The following is a 27,591-nucleotide window of genomic DNA, read 5'->3' as shown; positions in this document are numbered from 1 at the left end:
CTGAACTCTTGTTCCATTTGTTCTTTATTGGCTTTCTTCCTTTCTCTTTTAATAGCCCTTAAAGCTCGTTGACAAAGAACTTAAGTAGTTAAGGTAGCAAAATCGGGAGCCAAAGAAGATTGCTCCCTTTGATTTTCTTCTTTTTAAAAAGAGAATTTTGTTTGAATCCTATTTATGCTTGGTATATGAATCACCCTTAATTTTTGAAGTCATATTTTTCATTTGAATTGCTTTTAAATTGATGATTAGTTTTTTTTAAATATTTTGGATAGGCAAACTTAATTGTGATATTGTGCATTTTAAATTGGATGCTTTTATGGTTCTATAGAATGAATGCTTGGACAATTATTTCCTTGGGCCTTTGTTGAAATTTATTGTAAATAGAAGTCTGCGTTTATTCTTTAAAAGCTTTATTGATTATAGGTAGAAATGGAAGGCCACCACCCTAAGAGGTGTCCTTTGAAGACTAGACCACCAAAGTGGAAGGAGAAGGTATGTTTATCAGTATGGTCTTTGTATTGAATATGTAATTTTTTGATGAATTAGAGTCTTCTCCTAGACAAAGAATATTGATAAAATAATTGCTTGTTGTAGCTTAGAGAGATATGCTTATCAAGAGTGCGGGAGGATAGATCCCAGTTGCTTCATAAATTTCGACTTTCGAGCAAATCAGCTATAAACTCTAAGGTAAGAAATTTTTCTTCTATTAAAATCAAATTAAAAATAATATTAGAATTGTTTTGATGAAATAGTGCAGATCTATGAGTGTTTAGACCCCTTATTATGGAAAAGCAATTTATTTGTTAATTATTGAAATTGATAAACAAAGTGCTAGAGGCTCAAACGCACAAATTAATTAGTCATCCTCACCATTTGACATTATTACATTGCCATGTTGCTTCCAAGATAAGTTGGTCTCCAATGCCACTGTTTTTAATCACCACAACAATTATAAGTTTATATTAATTAATATAAATAATAATTTAATAAATATAAAATATCGATAAATAAACAAATATAAATTAAATATATTAATCAAATCAGGTCAGCGTCAACTTGGGGCCCTTGGGTCCTGTTGATGTGTTTTTTTAGGACACCTTGAACACAGAATAAAATACCAAGTATTCTATCGTCTCTTGAACAAAGAAACCTCATATGCTAAACAACTATGATCAAATGAGACAACTCCAAGGTTTACAATGTGAACAATCGAATTTAAGTTTTGGATAGACTCAATGTATTATGTGATCTTGCTGGTAATCACAAAGGGACTTACGCTTTGAATTACGACTGGAACGTGGAATCTTACTAAACTTGGAAAATAAAGGACAAAGGGGAAGGGTTAAGAGATCTAATCTAATCCTAAGAACAATGATGACAAAGGATGATGCTCTGATAGATGGATTCCATAATCAAGCCTTGCTTTGCAATGCAGAAACAACTACACAAAACTGATGCAATCTCCAAAGGATAAAGACAGGTTTTCAGATTATGAACACTCATTCAAACACCCAATACTAGCACAGTCCAAGTGAATATCCACAATCGAACTAGTGCTTAATGAGGTTCAGACTAGCCATACATTGTAACTTACAATCGGCAAATTACAAATGGTATGAACTAGAATTCCATCAAATACCATTATAATTGCCCATTATAATCAATGAAACTTTAACTATATTTGAAAGTAACAATAAACCATGCAAAATGTAGAAACAACACATAAAGATTCACCATGCTTTAATGAAAATCATGTATTAATTCCGCAATTCTTGGAAACAACTTCGAGCTTCCTCCTCCTACTCTACTTTTACTTTCTATTCACTACCAATCTACTATTAACCTTTACAAATGAGAAGGTAATGCCTTATATAGATATCCCAAATACAATTCAATGGCCCAGATTGATTTAAGATATATGGCCGAGATTACAAAATGAAACCCTAATTAGGGTTAGCTATAACTAACACCCTTCGACCAATGATAAAATTACATCATTTAGGATACATGTCCTTTGAATTCGAACCAATGAGAAATAAGGTTAGGTACATTGAACTTTGTGTCTCAACATGTGCAATTCTAGATGAGTCATCATTGAACTTGGACGAGTTGATGTGGCATCTCTTGATTGGTTGATGATGAATGGGTGCCAACTCAGCACGCTTGTCTTGTAGATCATCACAAAGAAGTGTTTGTGTTGGAACAATATCTCTTGATACTCAACATTATTCAATCCCACTGTGATGATGATGGAACATAGTCCCAAATTGTATCATCTTAGTGATCAAGTCGAGTTTCTAACTTTGATTAACTCTTTTGAAACTATCTCTTGATCACTTTCACTCTCATTTGCATGTTTGGAAATTCTTTATGATACCTTGCATTGTTCCTCATGTTAGGGAATTCACCTTGTCCTCTCCTTGATGATGTTTAATCCTGCGATTCCTTGTCTTGGACTTGGATTCCTTGGTGGAGTTCTTAAATGTGGAACATGTTGCAATCACCTTACGTATGTGCATCTTGTCGTCCATTTGAAAGGCAAAACACTTGTCGTGATTGATTTCTTTTACCTTCCTTATCATGTCCTGAATTCGTTTCTTCTTTTATTTGCCATCATTGTGAAATTCTCTCAACCTGATTTCCTTGATGCAAATCCATATGTTGAACTTGGGATCTTGGATTTCAAAGGAAATTCAAGATAGTTGTAGTTGTATCCCTCCTTATGTTGATCTTTGTACTTCTTTGTTGAGGTATTCCCTCCTTGATGCGTCCTTTGGAACTATCTTGCATTCTTCTCTTCATGTATTGAAGTCCTTTGTGTCATCTTTTGATCATCTTCTTGTATATGTGCATTCTTGTTGAAATGTGAACATTGTCTTGATGTTGATCTTGAATTCCACATCGGTGAGTCCTTCCGTGTATGGTGTCCTCCTTTCATCATTTCGCCCTTGCAATAAAACCTGAAAGGAAAACACTTTGGAATCAAGAAGAATGCGATAGTAATAGAATGAACTCCATCTCCTTAATGAAAATAACATAAATCCCTCATCAATCCAGTATGAAACCTTCCTTTTCAGATCTAGAAATGAATATTTGAGATTGGAAATGATGACTTTGATCTACAAATACAAGGTTTCAAGTTTGGTACTCCTTAAGTTGTCTCTGATAGGGATAGGGACAAACAACCCCCTGTGGAGTGAAGAGAAAGTTGAAGACAGGAATTAAGAGGTAATAGGGATTGGACATCTTGTGCTAGGCAGATTTTAGATATCCCTAAGGACAAATTCAAGGGCGGATTTCAGGCCTTGTCGGGGACAAGTGATGACATAGGCGGGAATAAGGAGGATGCAAGGACTAAAACCCTAGACGACAATCTCACCCATGCAAGGACAATGAAGGGTAGGATTGAATAGTCCCCAAGGACAAGGAACTAGCATAGAGCTCAAATTTGAGATGCTTAGGGACAAGTTGAAATGCAAAGGCGCGATTTCCACTCAAGGAGGGACAAGAAGATAGGCGCACCTAAGGCAAGGACAAGGGCAAATTCCTAGGCGCAACATAGGGTGGTCGAAGGACTAAGAACTAAGTTTGGTTAACTTCCCTATTGGACAAGGACAAAAATGTTGAGCGCATGTGAGGGTCAATCAAGGACAAAAAATGCATTCCATCCTTGAAATTCCAAAACATAGACAAGGATTTTCATCATTCCCCTCACTTCATCCTGTCAAGGTCGAAAAATCCGACTTTGACAAGGAATCTTGTCAAAACATCGAATCCTCAAATTTTCAACTTTGACAATACTTAGCATTCTTGAATCAACTTTGCAACTTTGTTTTTTGCATTTTGACAATTTTGACAAGATTTTGCAACATTGACAACATTTGTAAGATTTCGCAACTTTTAGCAACTTAACTTCAATCCTTGGTCCTAATACCTAATCGTGAATTTAAAATTCAAAACATGACTTCCTTATGTGACCACACCAAGGACAAGACTGCACCCTTAAGACATTCCCAATCCTAGATTGAAAAAACATACCCTTACGAGCAAAATGCTAAAACTACCAAGCTAAAATAGAACACTAAAACACCTAAGCTATCAAGCAAAAAGTGGGGTCCCCATTTGCAATGGGGCGATGTGTTGAAAATGTTACAAGTCCTATCTCAATCCGATATTTAAGGTAGGCATTTTGGAATCATTTATCATCTTCATATAGTATGCTTTGGACATTTTTCATTTGATTTTTGCACAAGCAGTAGCAGACACGAAAACCTTTGGGCTTGCTCATGTGAGGTAGGACAAAATCCCTTCCTAACCCCTTCTTGACTTCACCTAGAAGTTGCAGGCTGAGTTAACTACTTTAATTTTAGTGTTACAGGATAGAGCACCATCATAGGTTAAGGTGAAGTGAAGGAAGTCATAGGGCACAACAAATAAAAAATAACCCTAGTGCCTATTGATTGTGTAGAGTCGAAAATTGCATACACCTTTGCAATTCCACCTACACTTTTGTAGCCACTTTAGTGTCCACTCCCCTAGCATTTGAGTAGGCTCATTTCAGCCCTTGCATCAATGTTTTCCCTCTTGGGATGCTCAGGACACCTTTTCAGCAGCTATCCTTTAGCTTCTGTTTTGCATTAGCCGCATGTTTCTCTTCTCACTTGTCATTTTTGAGCGTGATTCATCTAGACACTAGCACTTCGTGCGGGCGTCTACGCGTTGCACATTCGTCCTACGACATCTTAACGTTCAAATGTCCGTTCTGCGCATTTCGACACTTGTCACCTATCTTGGTTGATGGAAACGGCTCAGAATCTTCCAAAATGGCTCGACAACTCTTTTTTTCCCTCCTCTTTTCTCATTTAAATCTATCTCTTTCATTCATGTAAGCTTTCTTAGTTCTCTTAAGAATTCTCTCTGGGTTCTTCAAGCAATCTCTCTTGGCTCTCTCAAGAAATATCTCTCATTCTTTGGGCTCTCACAACTTTCTCTCTCTCTCTCTCTCACTTGCTACAGCAGTCTCTAGTTTCTACAACACTCTCAAGCTCTCACAATACTCTTTGCATCTCTCTTGGCTTTCTCAAGCCTTGCTGGTAATATCTATCTACTTAACTTGTCTTTGAGCATCTTGGGATTTATCACATCCCTTATCTATCAATTCATTCTCTTTTCTATTGATGAGTTGAGACATTGGCATATTTTTATCCTTAGAATTCTTGAGCTTTTGTCATATTTTGATTTGCATAGTAATAATGATGTATCGGAAGTTTACTATATGTATTTCATATGTTAGCCTGAACCTATTAAAGCATGTTTTGTCTTTGCCAGTTTATTCCTGCAGCCATATGATTTATTCCTGTTGCCATGCGATTTATTCCTGTTGCCATGCGGATTGTTTAGGGCAATATCATGTGTGAAATTAATAGATGTCCTGATTAAATAAAATACGTATGTATGTTCTTGTATGTTATTTCTTTTAAAGTGCAGGGAATAAATGATGCTGCCGTGGAAGCTCGCCTATCACGACAGTTGCAAGAAGAGATATTCTAGAAGATGACTGAAAGATCGAACAAGCAGAAATGCTAAAAAGCGTAAGGAACGACATAGGAGAAGCAATCACGTGATACTATTGATGTCTAACTCAAGTGGATATTAGCATTGTAAATACCGCCACAGTATGTTATGACTATGGTTCGGTTTAGATCCGCATTTTCTGTAGCTTAACTCCAGCTATCTCCATTCTCATTTAGTTATCTGCCTCTTCTCTTCAGCGTGATCAGTGTTGTCTAAAGTAGATTATTTCTTGTAAAATAAGCTCTTCATCTCTTCTCAGAGGTTAGATAGAAAAAGAGAGAAAGCAGAGCAGAGGATTTTCACGAGTGTTTTTGAGTTTCTTTTCATGTTGGATCGTGTAATTACTTCCAAAGAATGATGAATAAAAATATGTTATTCTGAGCACTTAGAATTGTTTTTGGGAAGCCTGGAATCACTCACCCAAGGGGGCCCACTTGGTGAGTGTTCCTGTGCATATGTTAAGATTAGTTTTCTTTCCTTAGCTGCAGTAGACGTTCTTGCATTGACTGTTCCTACAGCCACTGGAAACAGATCCATTGACTATTCCTGCAGCCAAACCAAAACAGAGTAATTTTTGTTTATCAGCATTGAACTTTGCCAGTATTGCTTGAATGAATTTATTTTAATGCAAAAGTTTTCCTGTAGCCTTTCAGTAGTTTCAATTCTTGCTTATCTTTTCCGCATAATGTTAGTTGCTGCAGTAATGCAGAGTAGCTGTTGCATGAACTTAGTGCATATATAGTGCAGACCCATTTCAAGTATTACGTCCCTGGGTTGACAATCAAATGGACACTAGCTATAGAAATAGTGGCTTTACCAAGTGAATGTCCAAACTTCGGGTTGAGACTTCAACTAGAGTTATTATTCTTATTGTTGGGTTGAACATTTTTGGCTCTGCTGTCGGGGATGGTGTCAAACTAAGAACCTGTTATGTTTATTGTCTTTTCAGTTAATTGTTTTTCTGGCATTCCTGATAGTTCGAAAAAAATTTCATGAATCTGCATGCATAGGCGAAGAAGAGATATTCTAGGTAGATTCTTGCCCAGTCATCCTAATCATACAAAAATTAATTCCCCAGATATAAATCCTTATGCAGAACTTTATCAAACCCTAGAGAATTTGAATAACCCTGAATTTGAATTTCCAGAAGGCAATCTTCAGTTCCTATTTGGACCCCCAGAAGAAGAATTTCATATAGTAACTCCCTCCACAAGTCCAATGCAAGGAAACCCACCTCCTGGTGGAAACAATCCACCACCACCACCTTTGGACCCAATGTTTGAGTTCCCCATATTTGATCAGCATGATAATGCTAATCTTAAGAACATTCCAGCTTCTTCCCTCCCTAAATTCTATGGACTAGTGACAGAGGATCCAGACACATTTCTGTTTGAGTTTGATGTTCTCTGTAAGAGTTTTGATTGTACTACAGATGCCCATAGACTTAAAATATTTCTTGCCACTTTGAAGGAATCATCTTTAAGATGGTTTGTGCTTGGGTAGTAGCACAATCAATACATGGGATGAGATGAAATGCTTATTTCTTGCAAAGTATAAAGATTATTGTAGAGGCACTGATTGTCATGGGGATGATACCTTTAGAATGACACAGAAAGAAGATGAGAGTCTTGAAGATTATCTAGAAAGGTTTCTGTTTAGTGTCAAAAAGTCCAAGCATAGTACTCTAAATGAAGATTCCCTCAAGTTGATATTTCTGAGGGGAATCAGTGATGAATGCACTGATTCTTTGGATCTTATGGGAGGAGGTGACATTCCCCAGTCCACATGGACTGAAATAGGACAAATTTGTAAGAAGTATTCCAGATCTGCTTCTAAAAAGAACAGGCGTTTCAAGCCAGGAGTGCCTTCATCATCATCTGGTACTGGAGTTTCTAGAATGGAACTTAGCCATTTGTTGAAGGACTTTAAGGAAGACATCATAAACAATATGGCTACTCAGTTGGATACTCTCAGCTAAGAAGAAGCATGAAGAAGCTGATGCATTTCTTGCACAATTCTGCCCTCATTGTAGATAGCGGAAAAGGGACTGCAGATGTAAAATGGTTGCAAATCTTGAGGTTCCTGACTTCAAGCCAATACGAGGTGAGGATGAGCAAGTTTTCTATGTTGCTCAAAGAAGGCCAAATTTCCAAAGACAAGGTATGCCTCCGGATCCACTTTCTTTTTCTGGTTATAGTGGAAATTCTTATGTACCAAATAATCAATGGCAATCACCATATGCTCAAAATTTTGGTAATTATCCAAACTGGTATGGTTCTCAAGGCCAAGGGCAGCATTTTGCTAATCAAATACCACAGTGGCAGCAGCCACAGGGGAATTGTTATCCACCTTAGGGCCAAGGAAACCAGTTTCAAGGGAATTGGCAATCTACTCCTCAATGGAGGGGGAGTCAGCCATGGACTACCCAATCTTCTGGTTATCAACAACCTACTTAGCAGCCACAACCGCTTGCAATAATGCCTCCCCCTGCAGCCACTGTTGTCCCACCTAAATAAACGTAGTTTCCTACTCAGCCAATGCCAAATCCTAATATTAAATTTCAGCAACAAAAACAAGTTTATTTAACTAACCCTTATCAATACCCAACCTATTCTCTATCTATAAGTGATATTCACCTCCGATCTGGGACAACTCTGCCTAATCCATCTCCTCCAGTTATCATTGAGGTACAACAAGAACAAGAAATCTCTAATCCAACAGACACAATACCTCAGAAGCAGAGATTACCACCATTTCCCCAGAGATTGCAAGAAAAGGAAGTTCTTACAGAACAAGAGCAAGGTTTTGATATCATCGATCAACTGAAACATTTGTGTTAAAATTCTGTTGTTCCAAGCAATAAAAGATGTTCCTATATACAGTAAGGCACTTAGAGAAGGATGTTTAAAAAAACCTGGCAAGAAGAAGGATCCGCAAATAGTGCATGTGATGGGTCAACTGGTAGGATATTATGTTAGGAAAGGTTTCAATTCCTAAATATTCTGATCCTGGTAGTCTTGTAGTGAGTATAGTCATTAATGGTAGCCAGATAAGGAATGCTTTAGTTGATTTAGGTGCAGCCATTAATGTGATAACAAGAGAAGTAATGCTGCAACTTGAAATCAATAGTTTAAGGCCTACACCCACTGTTCTCCAACTTGCTGATAGCTCTACAGTGCGACCTGATGGTATGATTGAAGTTTTGATTGTTATTCTGGATTCTTGGGAATACCCTGCAGACTTTATGATTCTGTTTCCAAACGCAACACTGGGGGGATATCCGGTGATTTTGGGCAGACCTTGGCTTGCCACGGCTGATGCATATATTGGATGTAGATCAGGGGATATGACTATTTCAGATGGGAATTCTACCAAAACATTAGCTTTGTATTCTCTCGCACAACCCCAGTTTGATCAACAACAAGGTGTTTGGCCTACTTTGGGAGAAGAATCTGAGGGAGTTGACTCTATTAATCACCTTATGATGATTAATCGAGGGCCATTAATGCAATTACATGATGAAGACTCAATCCTTTATAAAATTCTGACAAATGAGTTGACACAAGAACAACAATTGCAGGAGTTGGTACCAAATATTGCAGATTTAGACTTTCCTGTAGCCACTGATATATTGCATACTCTGTTGCCGCAGCAAGTCTGTACTTCTTGTAATTTTATACCCTAGGTATGTTAATCAGATTTATATAATTGATTATGCCCTAGATTGTAATCAGATTTGCAGTATTTTAATAAGCCAACATTCAGTAAAATTAGAAATAAAAACAGTAGACAAGCAAGCATACCCTGGGAAAACCTCCAAGGAGGAAAAACCCAGCATGAAAGACCCACAGGTCAGATTATATATTCTCCTCTAATTCATAAGTACAATACTAAGCTTGAATCTGATCTTCACATATCAGATCTGTCCCTTTGTATGCTTCAAAACTGCATCAAAATACACTATGTCCTCTTGGACAATTTCGCACAAATCTAGATAGGTTCGCACTCTTCCTTGAAGTTAAGTTCGCACCCTTCTTGGAGAATTTGCACCTTAGCAGCAGAGCTAATTCGCTTTTGCACGAGATTCAATTGATGTGTTTGACTTGTGAAATGTCCTTCATTTATATGCACTTTTAACCCTTGTTTGCAAGTCGGCCTTCTTTAAGTTTTGGCGCCAAAATTATTGTGGCGTGAGATATTTAGGGTAGCGTGAGAGATAGGGCTGGGCCTAGGCTTGGGCTCACGTTACCCTTTAGTTCCCAGACCTAAAAGGGTTCGGATGTTGCCTTAAGGCAATCCGAACCCTATATAACCCTAGTTATAAACAACACTCCCTCTCAACTAGGGAAGAGGAGAATACATAATCTGAACTTTTAGAGTTCCATCTAGCACACAAGCATAGAATTACATCTTCCACCTAGCACACAAGCATAGGATGGTTCCAGCACACAAGCATAGAAAGTGTAATACACAAGTGGGTCTTTACATAATTACAATCATACATCTAGCACACAAGCATAGATTAGACATAGTTCATTCTTGCACACAAGCAAGAGATGATTCAAAGTGCTGCAGAAAGAGTCACTGAGATTGCAGCTCCCTCTCAATCAGGGTTCCGTTTTCCACAACACCAAGTCTATCTCTGAAGTACTCGAACTTCACTTTGGATAAAGGTTTGGTAAGGATGTCCGCAATTTGTTCATCTGTGCTAATGTACTTTAGATGAATGGCACCTCTTTGCACCATGTCCCGAATGAAATGATAGTGTGTTTCCACATGCTTGGACCGATCATGGAATACAAGATTTACTGACATCTTTATACAGCTTTGATTATCACAATGAATGGTGGTAGGATCACTAGCTTGACCAAATAGTCCAACAAGGAGCTTACGAAGCCACACTGCTTCCCTGGATGCAACAGATGCGGCAATGTACTCAACTTCTGCAGTGCTTAATGCTACCGAAGATTGCTTTCTACATGCCCAAGAGATCACTGCGGAGCCCAAGTTGAAGCAGATGCTTGAAGTACTTTTCCTGTCCTTGACACTTCCTGCCCAATCTGAATCTGAGTTGCCTTCCAAGAGGATTGGGGTATTAAGTGAATACTTTAGCCCATAACCAATCGTGCCACACAGGTATCTTAGAATGTGCTTGGCAGCAACCAGGTGAACACGTTTAGGTGAGCTCATGAACTGACTGAGAGCATTCACAACATAACAGATATCTGGCCTAGTATTGACTAGGTACATCAGGGAGCCAATCAACTGCCTGTACTCAGAGGGATCTGCAAAATCAGAGTTAGCTGCAGAAACACTTAACTTCTTTAAGTTAGATTCCATAGGAGTACGCATAGGTTTACAATCTATCATTCTAAATCTTTTCAAAATATCAATAGTGTATTTTCCTTGACTTAGAAAGATTTCATTAGCTCTTTGCCATACTTCTAACCCTAGGAAGTAATGCATTAGACCTAAGTCCTTCATTTCAAATTCTGAGGCTAATTCCTTTTTACATCTTTGATTAATTTACTTTCACCAGTGAGAAATTGTAATATCCCCACTTTGAAATAGAATTTAATAATAAATGATAATAATATCCCCACTTTGAAATAGAATTTAATAATAAATGATAATAATATCCCCACTTTGAAATAGAATTGAATAATAAATGATAATAATAAAATTAAAATATAAAATGATATAATTAAATATGATTAATAAAAAATTAATTAAGTTAATGAAAAGTCAAAAGACATGAAAGGAAAAGTTGTGACTCCCTCAACAATGATACATAAAAGGGAGAAGAAAACCTCATTTGAGAGGGGGGATAATTTGGTGATGAGAAGTGCAGATTTGATTTAAATAATAAGTGCAGATCTGATTATGAAAGGTTGTGTCCCTTTCAAATGGTAGAAATAATGAAGAGTTACACTCTTTCAAAGGGTGCTAATGGCGAAAGGGTATGTCTCTTGCCAAAGGGCATACATGATGAAGAGGTGTGACCTTTCCCTCAAATTGAGAGATATAAAGGGAAGGAATTAAAAGCATCTAGTGACATCACCATTGATAAGATCAGATCAGAATTGTTATCAAGTTACAGGAAGTAACATTTGTGTTCTTTATGGTATGCCTCCCAATCTGCAGGCGACATCTACAGTGCGAACTCCAACCGCAGGCTACAATCTGCATACAGGTAAGAGGGGTTAAGAAGTCTGAAGGTATAGATGTGTGTGGACGTGTGTGCCACACACACACATGCATTTTTATGAATACATATATCTCTAATGATTACTTATATGAATGTAGCAATAAAGATAGGAATCTATGTAGAATATGTATGTATATTTAGGATCATTAGAAAGATTAAAGAATATGTAAATGAAGATGTAAATTATGGAATGGAAAACAGTAATGAATTATAAAATGTAATATTAATGCGATTATATGATGAAGGTTATAGGGAAGAAATTCCCTTAGCCTAATGGAGGGATTATGATAATCCCTGGAGGGCAGTATATACTGAATATCTATATGCATATATATGGCTTGGTTGACTAAGTTCATCCAAGAAGAGACGGATCTGGCCAGTCCCCTCTGAGGACTTGGATGATGGGATGCATCATCCAAGGCAAGGAATTGACATAGGGTCTTCCTTGGATGGCTTGGGTGTAAGAGGTTACACCCAAGACAGGAATCGAATTAACCTTCGATTTCTTGGAGGGCTTGGATGTAAGAAATTACATTCAAGATAGGAGTCGAATTAACCTTCGATTTCCTGGAGGGCTTGGATGTAAGAAATTACATTCAAGACAGGAGTCGAATTAACCTTCGATTTCCTGGAGGGCTTGGATGTAAGAAATTACATTCAAGATAGGAGTCAAATTCACCTTCGACTTCCTGGAGGGCTTGGAACCAAGATGGGTTCCAAGAAGGCGAGCTTCACGACCGCCTAAGGACATACTTTCGTATGGCAATCGTATCCTTTTTATTAGATAAAAGTTGTGATTATGTTAAGTAAGTATTTTAAAGTTAGATTGCAATTTAGATTACTTCTATATATATATATGTTTGTTGTATTCTAACAATCTATTTTGCAGGTTAATGATCTCTAACTAGTAGGGACATTACAGAAATAAATCATCCACATACAAAACTAAAATAAGCATCTCATCATTATAAACTTTCAAGTAAATGTTAGCATCAACATCATTCTTGGAAAATCCTAAACTTAGTAAGTACTTATCAATTCTTTCATACCAAGCACGAGGAGCCTGTTTGAGCCCATATAAGGCTTTCTTCAACCTGCAAACATGAGAATCTCTTTTATGGATTACATAACCTTCTGGTTGCTCAATATAGACTTCCTCCTCAATGACACCATTAAGGAAGGCTGTCTTAATGTCCATTTGATGCAGCTCCCAACCTTTGGCTGCAACAATAGCTATTATAGACCTAATGGAAGTATATCTAGCAACAGGGGCAAAGGTTTCTTCATAATCTATTCCTTCCTTTTGAGAAAAACCACGTGCTACAAACCTAGCTTTATATTTTTCAATACTACCATCAGCATTATGTTTAATTTTAAACAACCATTTAGAGGAAACAATAGACTTACCTTTGGGTCTGGGTACAATGTCCCAGACATCATTCTTGATGATAGACCCATACTCTTCATCCATGGCTAATTTCCAAGCATGATTGGACATAGCTTCTTCGATATTGTGAGGTTCAGACTCAATTATATTGCGCATCACAGAAATGTAGTTGGCGTGATTTTGGAAACTCTTGCTATTTCTAAAGGTTCCTCTGGGAGCAGCAAACCCTTCAGCATCTTGAATCGTATTTCTAATCCAAAGTGGTCTCTTCTTTCAGACCACAATATCCTGAGGTATATCGGTAGAGTGCATGGGTTCTGATGGGTCATTTTGAACTTCCTGATCTGGAAGGTCAGTAGACTCCTCCTGTAACTCAGGGTTAGCATCAACTATTGAATCTTGTTTTTCAATCACCATATCATTATTGTTGGTTAATGAACCTTTAGATCTTTTGAAAGCAATATCTTCTTCAAAAGTTACATCTCTACTTACCTCAACATACCTTTGACCTGAAATGTAGATCCTGAAGGCTTTGGAAGATTCGCTGTATCCTACTAGGATGCCTTTCTTTCCAGATGGATCCAACTTGGTTCGTTTTTCTTTAGGCACATGAACATACACAAGGCTTCCGAATATCCTTAGGTGACTGATGTCAGGTTTGATTCCTGAAAAGGCTTCTTCAGGTGTCACATCCTTTAGGACGCGATGAGGACATCTATTCTGAATATAAACTGCGGTTTTGGATGCTTCTGCCCATAGAAAAGGTTGCAAGTCTTGATCATGGATCATGGCTCTTGCAGCTTCAACAATGGTCCTGTTCTTTTTTTCAGCAACTCCATTTTGCTGAGGGTTGTAGGGAACACATAACTCCCTCTTAATTCCTGCATTAACACAAAAGTCATAGAAACTACCTGAGGTGTATTCACTTCCATTGTCAGATCTCAAACATTTAATTCTATTTCCTGTAGTATTTTCAACTAAGGCTTTGAATTCTTTAAATCTGCTTAGGACTTCTTCAGACTCTTTAGATTTAAGAAAATAGATCCATATTTTCCTAGAGAAATCATCTATGAAGATAACATAATATAGGAAACCGCTAGGAGATGCTACAGACATAGGACCACATAAATCTGAATGAATAAGCTCTAAGCTTTCTTTAGTCCTACTATCACTTTGATGAAAAGGATTCTTTACATTCTTACCCATTGCACAACCTTTACAAGCATCATCATGAGATAAACTGAGTTTAGGCATACCTTTGACCATTTTACCGAGAGTGGGAAGAGCTTGAAAGTGAAGATGACCCAATCTTCTATGCCATAGCTCGCATGATTCAGGGGTCTCATGAATGAGAGCTTGAATTGGATTAGCTGCAAGCTTATATAAACTATCACATCTATTTCCAATAATACGAGCATATTTGAAATTAGATTTCTTAGGCCAAGCGAGTACTTTCCCTTCAGAAAATGCTATTTGCAAACCCTTATCTTCTAAGGTAGAAATGGAAATAAGATTTCTTTTAATACCAGGTACAAAGAGAATATCATAGAGTTGTAAGGAAATACCAGAATCTAGTTTTAAGGAGGTAGTGCCAGAACCTTTTACCGAGTATCGAGCATCATCATCGATTACTACATGAAGATTGGTGTCTTTTTCAATCAGATCTGAGAGATGCTCACGAAATCCTGAGATGTGTCTGGAGGCACCACTGTCAAGTATCCACGTATTGCTGTCCGTAGGAACATTGCTGGATAGAGCAGAGATAAGAAGGTAATCTTCACTTTGTTCGGCAACTTCATTTAAATTGGCTTCCCTTTCCTTTGGGTCATTCTGACAATCTTTGGCATAGTGACCATACTTATCACATCTGAAGCAACGAATGTGAGAGGAATCTCTTGACTTTTTCCTTGGATCATAGGAGGAGGATCTAAAATCTTTGCTTCTCTTCTCTTTCTTCCAATGACCACTTTTCCTAGATTTAGTTAAGAGAACATGATTATCTTTGAGAGAGTTCTTGAGTTTTCCTCTTACCTCAATTCGAGATTCCTCTTCGATGCAATCAGATTGAAGACGCTCAAAGTTGGGACGATCAGCTCTTCCACCAATGCTACGAATGAATGGTTCCCATTCATCAGGTAGACCATTTAATGCAATCATAACAAGATCTTTATTTGAGATTTGGCAATCAATTGTGCTTAGCTTGTCCTTTAGTTCATTGATCTTCATGAAGTAGGCTATGATTGAGTCTTCTTCTTTCATTTTCATGTGAAGAAGCTGCTGTCTTAGAGCAAGGGCCCTGCTGAGATTGTTGACTACATACATCCCTTCCAAGTGTTTGATCATTTCTCTGGCAGATACAAACTTTGATATGACAGTGACAAGATGATTCTTGACGGACTCAATTATGATCCTTCTAGCCTTGAGGGAATCTTTCTTGAACAGTTTCAGCTCTTCAGCATCTTCTGGAGGAGACAGCCTTTCTTCTTCTACAAATTTCAGTAGGTCATTCTCTTCAAGGATCAATAGAATACGAACTTTCCAAGCAGCAAAATCAATGGCTCCCTCAAGTCTATCTTCAGCCTTCAAACCTGACATTTTTAATCTGAAAACAAACAACAGCTATATGCAACAATTGATTAGCTAAAATCAGAAGTTAGTGACACCTTAGCTCTGATACATGTAATTTTATACCCTAGGTATGTTAATCAGATTTATATAATTGATTATGCCCTAGATTGTAATCAGATTTGCAGTATTTTAATAAGCCAACATTCAGTAAAATCAGAAATAAAAACAGTAGACAAGCAAGCATACCCTGGGAAAACCTCCAAGGAGGAAAAACCCAGCATGAAAGACCCACAGATCAGATTATATATTCTCCTCTAAATCATAAGTACAATACTTAGCTTGAATCTGATCTTCACATATCAGATCTGTCCCTTTGTATGCTTCAAAACTGCATCAAAATACACTATGTCCTCTTGGACAATTTCACACAAATCTAGATAGGTTCGCACCCTTGCTTGAAGTTAAGTTCGCACCCTTCTTGGAGAATTCGCACCTTAGCAGCAGAACTAATTCGCTTTTGCATGAGATTCAATTGATGTGTTTGACTTGTGGAATGTCCTTCATTTATATGCACTTTTAATCCTTGTTTGCAAGTCGGCCTTCTTTAAGTCTTGGCGCCAAAATTATTGTGGTGTGAGATATTTAGGGTAGCGTGAGAGATAGGGCTGGGCCTAGGCTTGGGCTCACGTTACCCTTTAGTTCCCAGACCTAAAAGGGTTCGGATGTTGCCTTAAGGCAATCCGAACCCTATATAACCCTAGTTATAAACAACACTTCTCATTTTTCTGATATATCCCAGATTGATCTTACTATCAAAATAGAAGTTGATTTGCATAAATGTTTGAATATCAATAGTGATCTTTCAGATACTCAAAAGGTAGCACTTGTGGACTTGCTTAAATGTAATAAAAATGCCTTTTCATGGGATAACAAGGACATGCATGGAATAGATCCAACAATTTGCACCCACCGTATCTATATAAAAGAAGAATGTTGCCCACTCAGACAGCCACAAAGAAGAATCAATCCTGCAAAAAAAAGAAATAGTTAAAGAGGAATTGCAGAAGTTGTTGAAGGCTGGGTTTATCTACCCTATCTCTGATAGCCAATGGGTATCACCTTTAGTAATGGTTCCTAAGAAAGGAGGGAAATGGAGGGTATGTGTTGATTATAGAGCTTTGAATTTAGCAACAAGAAAAGATCATTTTCCATTGCCATTTGTGGATCAGGTATTAGACTCTTGGGCTGGGAAGAAATATTTTTCATTTCTTGATGGATTCAGTGGTTACAATCAGATTCAGATAGTCCCGGAGGACCAAGAAAAGACAACATTTACTTGTGCTTGGGGCACATATGCATATTCTGTTCTTCCTTTTGGATTGTGTAATCCTCCAGCCACTTTTCAAAGAGTAGTGATTAGTATCTTTTCAGATATTTCTCAAGACATCATGGAAATTTATATGGATGACTTTACAACTTATGGTTCTGAATTTGAGGAAGCATTGGGAACCTGAAAAAAGTTTTGCAATGGTGTGAGGACTATAGTTTGTCATTAAACAGTGAGTAGTGCTTCATAATGACGCAAGAAGGAATAGTCCTTGGTCATCATACCTCTATAAAAGGAATACAGGTTGACCCGACAAAGATTGAAGTCATTCAAAATATCAATACACCGGTGAAACAAAAAGATGTAAGAAGTTTCCTTGGTCATGCTGGATACTATAGAAGGTTTATCAAAGATTTCAGCAAAATTGCAAGTCCCTTATATTCTCTACTTACCAAGGATATGGAATTTAGATGGACTTCTTCTTCATGCAATGAAGCTTTCTTGAAGCTTAAGCTTGCTTTGACCCAAGCACTAGTTCTTAAAGGTCCGAATTGGTCTTTACCATTTCAAATTCATACAGATGCATTTGATTATACAATAGGAGCAGTATTAGGACGAGATTGATAATTTGGAAAGTGTAATATATTATATTAGCAAGAACTTGCAGGGGCTTAAATTACAGTCACTGAAAAGGAAATGTTAGCAGTTATATATGCACTCAACAAATTTAGGCACTATATCATAGGGTCCCCCACATTTGTGCACACTGATCATACTGCAATCGGATATCTCATGAATAAGCCTTCAATTACCGGTAGATTAGCTCGCTGGTTATTGTTGATGCAGGAATTTGATATCACAGTTGTTGATAAACCAAGGAAGTCCAATGTGGTTGCAGATTATCTTTCAAGACTTCAGTTACAAGAAGATTCTACAGCCATAGATGATGCTTTTCCGGATGAATATCTATTCGTTATACAAGCCCACACTCTTGTTGACGTGTATTTTGTACACTATCGAACACAGAATAAAATACCTAAAGGTACCTTATCCTCTCTTGAGTAAAGCCTCCGAATGCTGAAGATGTCGCGAAAAGGATCAATCGGGATGACTTCAAGGTTCTTGTATGTAGGGTCTCTACGTGTGGATAAGCTCTCTGTGGTATGATGTGATTTGCTGGAATCACAAGGGGACTTACATTTGATGATTGAACGTCTGATCTGCTTTGAATATTGTTGGGACACAGGATCTTACTAGCTTTGACTTGAAAAAAGGAAAAAAAAGACGAGGGCGAGGAAAGGATCTAACCCTAACACTAAGAATGTAAGAGCAATGAATGATCTTTGATGAGTTCTAACTAAGTCTTGTTTTGACATCCCAGGACCATCTCCACAAGGTTAGTGTGATCTTCGAAGGAAAGCTTTATGATGTTCAAATCATCACTGCAGGCATAGACACCATCAGGTTGATGCATATCGATGAAGAAGCGACAATTGAAGTTAAGCTTAAGCTGAATGATTCCAGTTGACTACGCAAGGCAAGTCTGCAATCAACAAACTGCTAGTAGTATGGATATACGAATTTCACCATCAATCAAGCACATTTCTTCCACTCATCTAATAACATGAAATCAAATATGAGAAGTATAAAGACCATGCAAATTGTCGAATCGACCCATAAATTTCACCATTTCTTCAATGAAGTTACAAGTCTTTTACAACAACATCTTGGCAACAATCTTTGCCTTCTCTCTCTACTCTACTCTAATTGCTATTCTATCAACTAGCTAATCACCTTCTAACTACTCTCTATCTACTAACTTCTAACTGCTTCCAACTATATCTCTTATCTCTCCTTTACAAAATGAAGAATCGGGGTTTATATAGTGCCCATAATACAATTCGATGGCTTAGATCGATTCGAGATCAATGGCCAAGATTTTACAATGAAAACCCTAATTAGGGTTTGTTACAACCATTACATAACGTTTAATGCTTGACCAATGAAATAATTGTATTGCTTGGACACATGTCCTCTCTGGAAAAATCGACCAATGGATAGCCGGGTTAGGTACATCAGAGTTTGTGCCACTTTCCATGAGTTAGGTACATTGAATCTGGACACGCTGAGGTGGACCACACTGACTGGAGAAGTGATGACTAGGATGCCACCTCGTTCGACACTTGTAACTTGGTAAATATTCAACTTGATGTTGTTGAGAAGCTAGCTTTAATTAATTCATCTGGAACTATCTGCTTCTTCAACGAACCCTTTTTCTAACTTCTTGATGTGCAGGATGATTGATGTACCTCGCCTTGGAATACTGGATTGGAGAAGTCGCCCTTGATGACGTTAGTCCAAAGAAGGCCATCCTTGTCGATGCTAGGCTAGAGGAGGTCGCCCTTGTCCTTGCTTGATCGTCCTTGATGAGAACCTGCCGACTTGTAGATCCTTCGGGCTTTGGAGCCGCCATCTTGATACCTACACAACATTTCAAAATTAGTAATATATCTTGAAATATAAAAATTAAACTTTAAAAGGAAGATCCAAGATTTTAATTAGGAAACTTCATGATAAATCTTGAGTTATCATTTCCTAATTAACTATGCAATACTTAGATTTTCCAAAACAAATGTCTAAAAAATCAAACCTTGAACAAGGGTGTCAAGATGATTTCGCCATACCTCCTCTTGGGAATTAATTCTAAAAAATGATGCAAAAATAGGAGAATTCGCTAGGCAAAATGTAGATCAAGACTCCCTTTAGCAAAATGCGCCCCCTTTAGTCTTCACAAGCATCAACTCCACCACCTTTAGTCTTCAACACTTGAGGAAAATTCGCTCCAAATAGGCCAGCTTTTGCACTTCTTCTTTGCCCTCCAAATCGCGCTTTGAAATAATGAGTGAATGATTTGGATATTGAAAAAACACACCCCAAATATATAGAGCGCTCACCATTTCATTTCCCATAGGCCGACTTGGCAAAATAGGCCAAAAAATAAATAAATTTGCAAAAACAAGAGGCCGACCTAATAAAATGGGCAAAAATAATACCTCAAAGCGCTCCATTTTCAATTTTAATTTAATAAAAATTAATTTTAAATGCCTTTATAATTAAAAATTTCGATTTTTCTAAGGCTCAAAAATTAATTATTAAATGCTATGCGCTTTTATTAAATACCAATTTAATTTTTTAAAATATTTTGGAGTTTTAGCAAAATTGGTATTTAACGCGATTTGGAGGATATTGGCGCCTAGGCATGGTCTAAAAATATCAATTTGTTAATAACCCCGCTCTGGTCCCTTGGAGAGGGACAGGGGCGCTCTTTCATGTTTTAGCCTTGTATTCCTTGCTTTTACGTTCAAAACCTCATCCTTGGCGTCCAAAATGGCATTGTTATTGGAAACTTTGAGTTTAATTCATTCGTTCTTCAGGAGGAGCGTACCTTAAGACATTTTCGCCCTGGTCCCTTGGTGAGGGACAGGAGCGATCTCACCCTTTGTCCTTGGTCCTTATCTTTCAAACCGCCAATTCAAGTTTCGAGGTAAACAATGATCCCTTTCGTCCCTTCAGTGCATGTTCAACGCGTTTTCTCAAGGCAAAATAGACTCTCCAAAGATTTTCGCCCTGGTCCTCCAGTGAGGGACAGGAGCGCCTTTTGCATTTGGCCTAGGATCATCAAGTTTTTGGAGTCAAACCTTTGTTCATCATGATTTAGAAGACCTTTCCAATCTTGCTCAACTTTGCCTTAGCATAATCTCAGAGGGAAATTGTTGATTTTATAAAAATCGCCCTGGTCCTTTAGTGAGGGACAGGAGCGCCTTTTGCATTCATTGCGCAAATTCTTGATCATATCAACCTCAAGGCATTTCAAACATCATTTCAAATTCGCGCCTTGGCTTAGATTTGTCCAAACTTGGCGAGAAGGATTGGATATTAGGTTTTTCGCCCTGGTCCCTTGGAGAGGGACAGGAGCGATTTTGCAAATCCAAGCTTATCCGTCCTTTGTTAGCCTTCCAAATTATATTCAATGGATAAATCATGTTTTCCTTGGTCTCTTCAAATCATAAAATTGTCTTGATCCTGCAAGAACAGTGCAAATTTGAAATTCAAGCTCCGGTCCTTCAGTGAGGGACAGGAGCGAATTTTGTCTTCTAGGCCAAAATGCTTCACTTTTCACCATGACATGTCTTGGCTAAAGAAGATATCATCTTGTTACACGCCATGAATAAGAGTTCAAGTCTAAGAAAGGTCTAAAAATGTGTATATAAAGAAAATCGCTCTGGTCCCTTGGTGAGGGACAGGAGCGCTTTTACTTTTGTAGACAAAAACTCCATCATTTCATTGTCTTTGATCAAGTCTGGATGCTCTATCACGTTCATTCTGTCCTTCACCATGCCTTTGATGTTTCAATTTGACCAAACAAGGTCAGGAATGACTCAAATAAGCCTTTTCGCCCTGGACCCTTGGTGAGGGGCAGGAGTGCTTTGCCTTGGTCCCTTGGAGAGGGACAGGAGCGAATTTCGCTCTGGATCCTCAGTGAAGGACAGGAGCGAAATTTGACTTTTTGAACTCTCTATCAGGATAATTTTTATGGAATATAACATTTAAGTATAAGAAAGAAGAATACTTTAAGTTATATTCCATATATACTTTCAGGATGTTTGAGAGTGGTTTCAGACCTCCAGGAGTTATATTGCAAAATCTAGTTTTTTGAGGTTTTTCAGTTTCGAGACTCAGTCAAATTTCAGGATCAGGACATTCCAGACTTAGCCAAATTTCAGGATTAGGACCTTCAGACTTAGCCAAATTTTCAGGATCAGGACTTCACTCCAGCAGGACCTGCTATCCTATTGATCTCCCCGACAGCACTCAAAAATGCAAAAGCCAACTGACAAAACCCTAAAAGACCTAAAAAAAAACAAACCCTAAAAAGCAAAAAACAGGGGTCCCCATTTGCAATGGGGCGATGTGTGAAAATGTCACAACAACTCCCCGGTATGCTGATATTGCCAACTCTTTAGCTGTTGCTAAAATGCCACTTCATTTCTCTTAAGGAAAGAAGTTTGTAGTAGAGAAAAACTTTAACTTCTCATGGATTGCTGATTGTTTGTTTTATACTGGACCTGACCAAGACATGAGAAGATGTGTAAGAGAAGATGAAACATATGACATCCTGCATGCATGATGAGCCGTGTGGAGGACATTTTGCTGCTAAAAGAACAACACTCAAAATACTGAATACAGGATATTATTGGCCCACATTATATAAGGATGCAACATAGTATACAAGAAAATGTGACAGATGCCAGCGCATGGGGAGACCTACTATATCTGATGAGATGTCATTGTATCCACAAATATTGGTTGCACCATTTGATAAATGGGGATTAGATTTTGTTGGCCCAATTGATCCACCTTCTAATGGCAAATCCTACATTTTAGTAAATACAGATTATGTAACCAAATGGGTGGAAGCTCGTGCCATGACACATGAAAGAGATAATAAAGTGGCTGAGTTTCTGTATGAGGAGATATTTACAAGATATGGAGTACCAAGGGAAACTGTATCAGACCAAGGCCCACAATTTACTTCAACATTGATTGTAGCCTTGGTCAATGAATACAATATAAGGCACATAAAATCTACTTCATATCATCCACAAGCTAATGGACAGGTATAGGTTACAAATAGGGAGCTTGAGGCTATTCTTACTAAGACAGTAGCTATTCATAAAAAAGATTGGTCTCATAGGTTTTCTGAAGCAATTTGGGCATACAAAACAACTTGGAAAACACCAATTGGTTTTACACCTTTTGAGATGGTGTATGGGAAAACAACAATGATGCCTATTGAGTTTGAGCATAAAACTTTGAGGACAGCTTTGCAATTAAATATGACACTTTCTGAAGCACAAAAGGAACGTATTCGGCAATTGAATGCTTTGGATGAATGGAGAAAAATGGTTGTCCAACAGACAAAACTGATACAAAATCAGAGAGTAAAGTGGCATGATAAATACATTGAAGAGAAAAAGTTCAAAGCCGGTGACTGGGCAATATTGTATGACTCCAGATATAAGGATACTATGGGAAAGCTGCAAACCAGATGGTTAGGTCCATATGAGATAGAGGAAGTTTTCAACAATGGAGCTGTTCGTTTGACCACAATTGACCCAGTTCGGTTTAAGCTTTTGGTAAATGGTCACCGATTGCGTCTTTATCATAAGCCGGCCAGCAAAGAGGAGTTCCTGCAACAATTTGCTACAAAGGATCACACACAAGTTCCTGCAGCCACTGATCAAGTTCTTGCAACCACTGATCAAGTTCCTTTAGCAATTGAGCAAAGCAATGGAGGTAAGGTTCCTGCAGTCACTGCAGTGAACATGCTTGCCACTTCATAATTCTCCTCGCGTCATTTCACAAAAATATTTCCATGTCTTATGGAAATATTCTTCTCCAAAAATAAAATTTCCATCCACCTCATCCCATCTCATTTTCTTGTCTGTCATTTCATTTCATTTCACCTTTCTTTTTCATATGACTGCAGGTATGTACATATTGTATTTTATTTTAATTACGCATTTATGATTTCATTATGATTATTGCCTTTTCTAAATCCACGTACAGTTCCCTACATCCTTTCCGCCTGTGTGGACACGTGCCAAAGTAAGTTGGGGGGGTGTTTTATGGTTCGATTTCCAAAATTAGTAATTACTCGTCCTTTTCGGTACCTTGATTTGATTACTTGCCATAATTTCTTTAACAAGATATTCTTTGGCATAAGAAAGTAATAAACTCTGCTGCCAAATTTGGAGATATGTAAGGAAGTTTCAGTTTTCAGTCTCAAAGAATATTTTGGTTCTCCGTTTCTCAGCTGCAGAGTTTGCTACTTTAACAGAGTAAGAAATGGGTGGAGATCCAATCCGCCATAAACCGACAATCCATGATGCGTTGCTACAGGATGCTCTTTGTGAGCATTATTTTAGGCAGCATGGTTGGATTGTTTACTTTTTGAAAATCAGGGATTATAATGAAAAAATTGCTGCGGAGTTTATGCATTCATTCAACGAAGGAGAAGCTACTGTTAAAGGATTAAGGGTCATTGCTACAGAGCAGCGGATAGCTGAAGTTACACGGTTGCCGCAGGAAGGAGAATTGTTTCCAGAATCAAAAGATGCCAAAGTGCCAGAGCAGAGTTTACACTTCCCACAGATGGACCTCTAACAGTGGACAAGCAAGGAACCAGGAGAGTTTCCCTATCAGTAGAGTGGCCCCAGGTGGCTTTATATGTAATGAAATACAATACTTGCGAAGGGAGGTATTCAAATTTACATTCACCCCATTTCAAATTGCTTAGTCATTTACAGCATGACCGGAGAGTGAATGTCCCTAATTTTCTATACCACCTCATTTCCATAAGTGCCAAAGAAACACGGAAGAACGAAAATCATTTTGTCAGCCATCATGGTTTGATTAAATTGCTTGTAGAATGTTCTCTTAGAGATGTTTCATAGATAGAATGGGGGGTATTTGAAGACATATTGCAGTTTAGGGTTGAAGATGCTCCTGTTGCAGATGATCCAATAGTTGAAAAAGAAAATATTGAAGAACCCTCTTCTCTTATAGTTTCTGCTGAGAATGAATTGCTCACCACTGAAGGAGCTGTGGCTATTGTGGAGTAAGAGATGGTTGAGACAAATATGGAGCAGCCCTACCCTTCTCTTCAAAGAAAATCACCATCATCTAAAAGAAAAGGGAAGGAATTAGAAATAATTGATGCAGATGAAGAACCTATGGTTCAGCCGCAGACAACTCGAGTTTCTCCTGCAGCCAAGAGGCGTAGGTCTAAAAGAAATACTCCTGCAGCAAAGCCACTGGTAGAAATCATTCCTGCAGCCACTCCAAAGGTTTATGTGAGAAGGACTCGGAGTAAAACCTAGAAGGCCCGTCCAGCAGGCGATCCGACAGAGGTTATTTCAGTGGAAACATCAGAAGAAGGGAGCCCTACAGATGTTGAAACTCAGAAGGAAGATGTTGTTGATAGACTTTCAAATCTTGCATATGTGGCAGAGCAGCTTGAGGAACCTGTTGAAGAGATTCCACGGCCTAAGGTAACACCTATAAGACCTCCATCATCCCTAAGCAGTTTATCATTCCTGCAGCCACTCCAAAGGTTTATGTGAGAAGGACTCGGAGTAAAACCTAGAAGGCCCGTCCAGCAGGCGATCCGACAGAGGTTATTTCAGTGGAAACATCAGAAGAAGGGAGCCCTACAAATGTTGAAACTCAGAAGGAAGATGTTGTTGATAGACTTTCAAATCTTGCATATGTGGCAGAGTAGCTTGAGGAACTTGTTGAAGAGATTCCACGGCCTAAGGTAACACCTATAAGACCTCCGTCATCCCTAAGCAGTTTATCTATTGCGTTAACATTTTATAGACAATGGGAAATAGAGAGGGCTAGATTGCAAGGGGTTATTGACAAACAACAAAGATAAATTGAAAAGAGGGATAACAAAATTGAAGAATTAGAGGCTAAAGTTGATACAATCACTAGTATGGTCCTGTTGGTGTCTGTTTTATCATCTACCAAACATTAGGATAGGTTACCCGAAGGTATTCTATCCTCTCCTGAAAAATCACTACTGATTCCAAGGTCTATATGTGCGAACAAGCGACTTTAGTGGAATAGCTTCTTGGGTAGTGTATGCTGAAATTTCAAGGGGGACTTACGTTTGACAAGTATCTTGAACTGCTGGACTTAGATGGATTTAGCAATTTAGGCTCTTTTTTTTTTTTTGGAAATTTTCTGGGATTTAGACTTTCAAAAGAAAGGGAAAAAGAGATAGGGTTCAGGAAGGCTAATCTAATCCTACGAATTCTGGAGACGGTATCAATTGGGTGCTCTCGAGAAACCAAACCTTGCTTCGCCACACTAGGGACAACTACACAAGGCCAATGCAATCTTCAATGGGTTGTGCTTATGATCGAGATGTTGGGATGCACAGGGGATGGGCTCAGACTAACTTTGCACGGTAGAATGGAAATCATCCATTTACCAAAAGTATGAGCGGAGATACACCGTCAATTGATACTTATCAAATCCTTCATTCAAATTAACAACAATGAAAGCAAATCTAAATTAATTCTAACTAAGTGTTGAGGCAATTGAAACCATGCAAATCATTCAAATAATAGAGATTACAAAGCAGTGCTCATGCAATATATTATCTGGAAATGACCTTAAGCAACAATACATCAAAAACCTCACACTCTCCAAATGAGAGGAGGTAGCCTTATATAGTTTTCAAGAATAAATGAACAGCTGAGATCAAACAGTGATCAAGGGCCCAGATTGAAAGCTATAAACCCTAATTAGGGTTTCCCAAAACTAACTACCCTCGACCAATTACATTTGGGACACTTGTCCTTCTTGCTAAATATGAACCATCAATGAAAATAGAAGGTTGTTGCATTGTGAAGTGTGCCCTTCTAGAAGCTTCTTGATAAGTCATGTTCATCGAACTTGGACATGTTGACTTGGAGCGATCTGATTGGTTGGAAAATGACGAGGCGCCACCTCAACGTGTTGGATGTCTTCCTTGAATTCTCCAATTTGTGTCAAGAAATCATCCAAGTATGGAAATTTGATTCCTTCTTGTCGCCATTTGATTCTGCTTGGGAGCTTGTCTTTTTAATTCCTTCAGGAGATGAAATCCTTCAAGAAGTTGGAAGTTTATTTAACTTTCCCATATTTTCACCAAGTCTGAGAACTTTTCTTTCTTGATGCCTTGAGATTCTTTCAAGTGCCTCGAATTTGGAGCGAAGTATTTCTCATACTTAGCCAAATTTTGTCCCTCTCTATGCTCGGACGGACCTTGCTCGTGGTCCCGTTTTCAATTCTGAAATTGGCTCGAAACTCCATTTGTGTTTTCTGTGATGATCCTGCCTTCAGTTGCCAATTTATGTTGCATGGGAGGAGGGTTAAAAAGCTCTGGGTAACCCCTTGCAAATATGAAATGATGGGATCAAGTTGTTCAGGCATTCGTTGTGATCATGTCCTTCTTCTCGATACCCTAACATGCCTTCATCATGATTGAGGAAATTGGAATTTTCTTTGTGAAACATTTCCCATACTTAGCCAAATTTTGGCTATCTTCACGCTCGGATGAACCTTGCCTGTGAACTTGTCCTCAATCTTTTGTTTGGCTTGAAACTCCAACTGCGATCTCTATGATGATCCCGCTTCTATTTCCTCCCGTGACCTGTAAAACCAAAGAAAAAAAAGTTAGAAATCTATCTTAGATTAAAGAAAATCGAGGTTGCAAACGGCTAAGTGTTTGCAAAATTCCACTTCATTTTCATACTTAGCCATGAGAATGGGATTTTCACATGTAAATTCTCCAACCTTCAAGATAACTGTGATCACAATCCAACACCAATTGTTATAACTCTGAAAATTTCTTATACTTAGCCAAAAAAATGATTTTCCTCCCTTAGAAATTCGAACAAATTCACTAAAAAT

The 27,591-nt window shown here is 38.1% G+C and overlaps 1 protein-coding gene across 7 annotated transcripts in view; it reads left to right on the top strand.

Annotated features, from left to right (window-relative positions):
* LOC131036657 (uncharacterized) overlaps positions 1 to 27,591 on the top strand; it is a 194,891-nt gene that overhangs the window by 5,741 nt on the left and 161,559 nt on the right. For all 7 annotated transcript variants that reach the window (XM_057968596.1, XM_057968598.1, XM_057968600.1 and 4 more), the window contains 2 exons: positions 424 to 492; positions 595 to 687. In XM_057968596.1, coding sequence (XP_057824579.1) covers positions 430 to 492; positions 595 to 687 — 156 coding nt within the window. In that variant the 5' untranslated portion in view covers positions 424 to 429. The remainder of the gene's footprint in view (positions 1 to 423; positions 493 to 594; positions 688 to 27,591) is intronic.

Source organism: Cryptomeria japonica, chromosome 1 (genome assembly GCF_030272615.1).
Source record: "Cryptomeria japonica chromosome 1, Sugi_1.0, whole genome shotgun sequence".
Lineage (NCBI taxonomy): Eukaryota > Viridiplantae > Streptophyta > Pinopsida > Cupressales > Cupressaceae > Cryptomeria > Cryptomeria japonica.
Note: the sequence above shows the minus strand (reverse complement) of the source record. Positions and strands in the feature narration are given on the sequence as shown.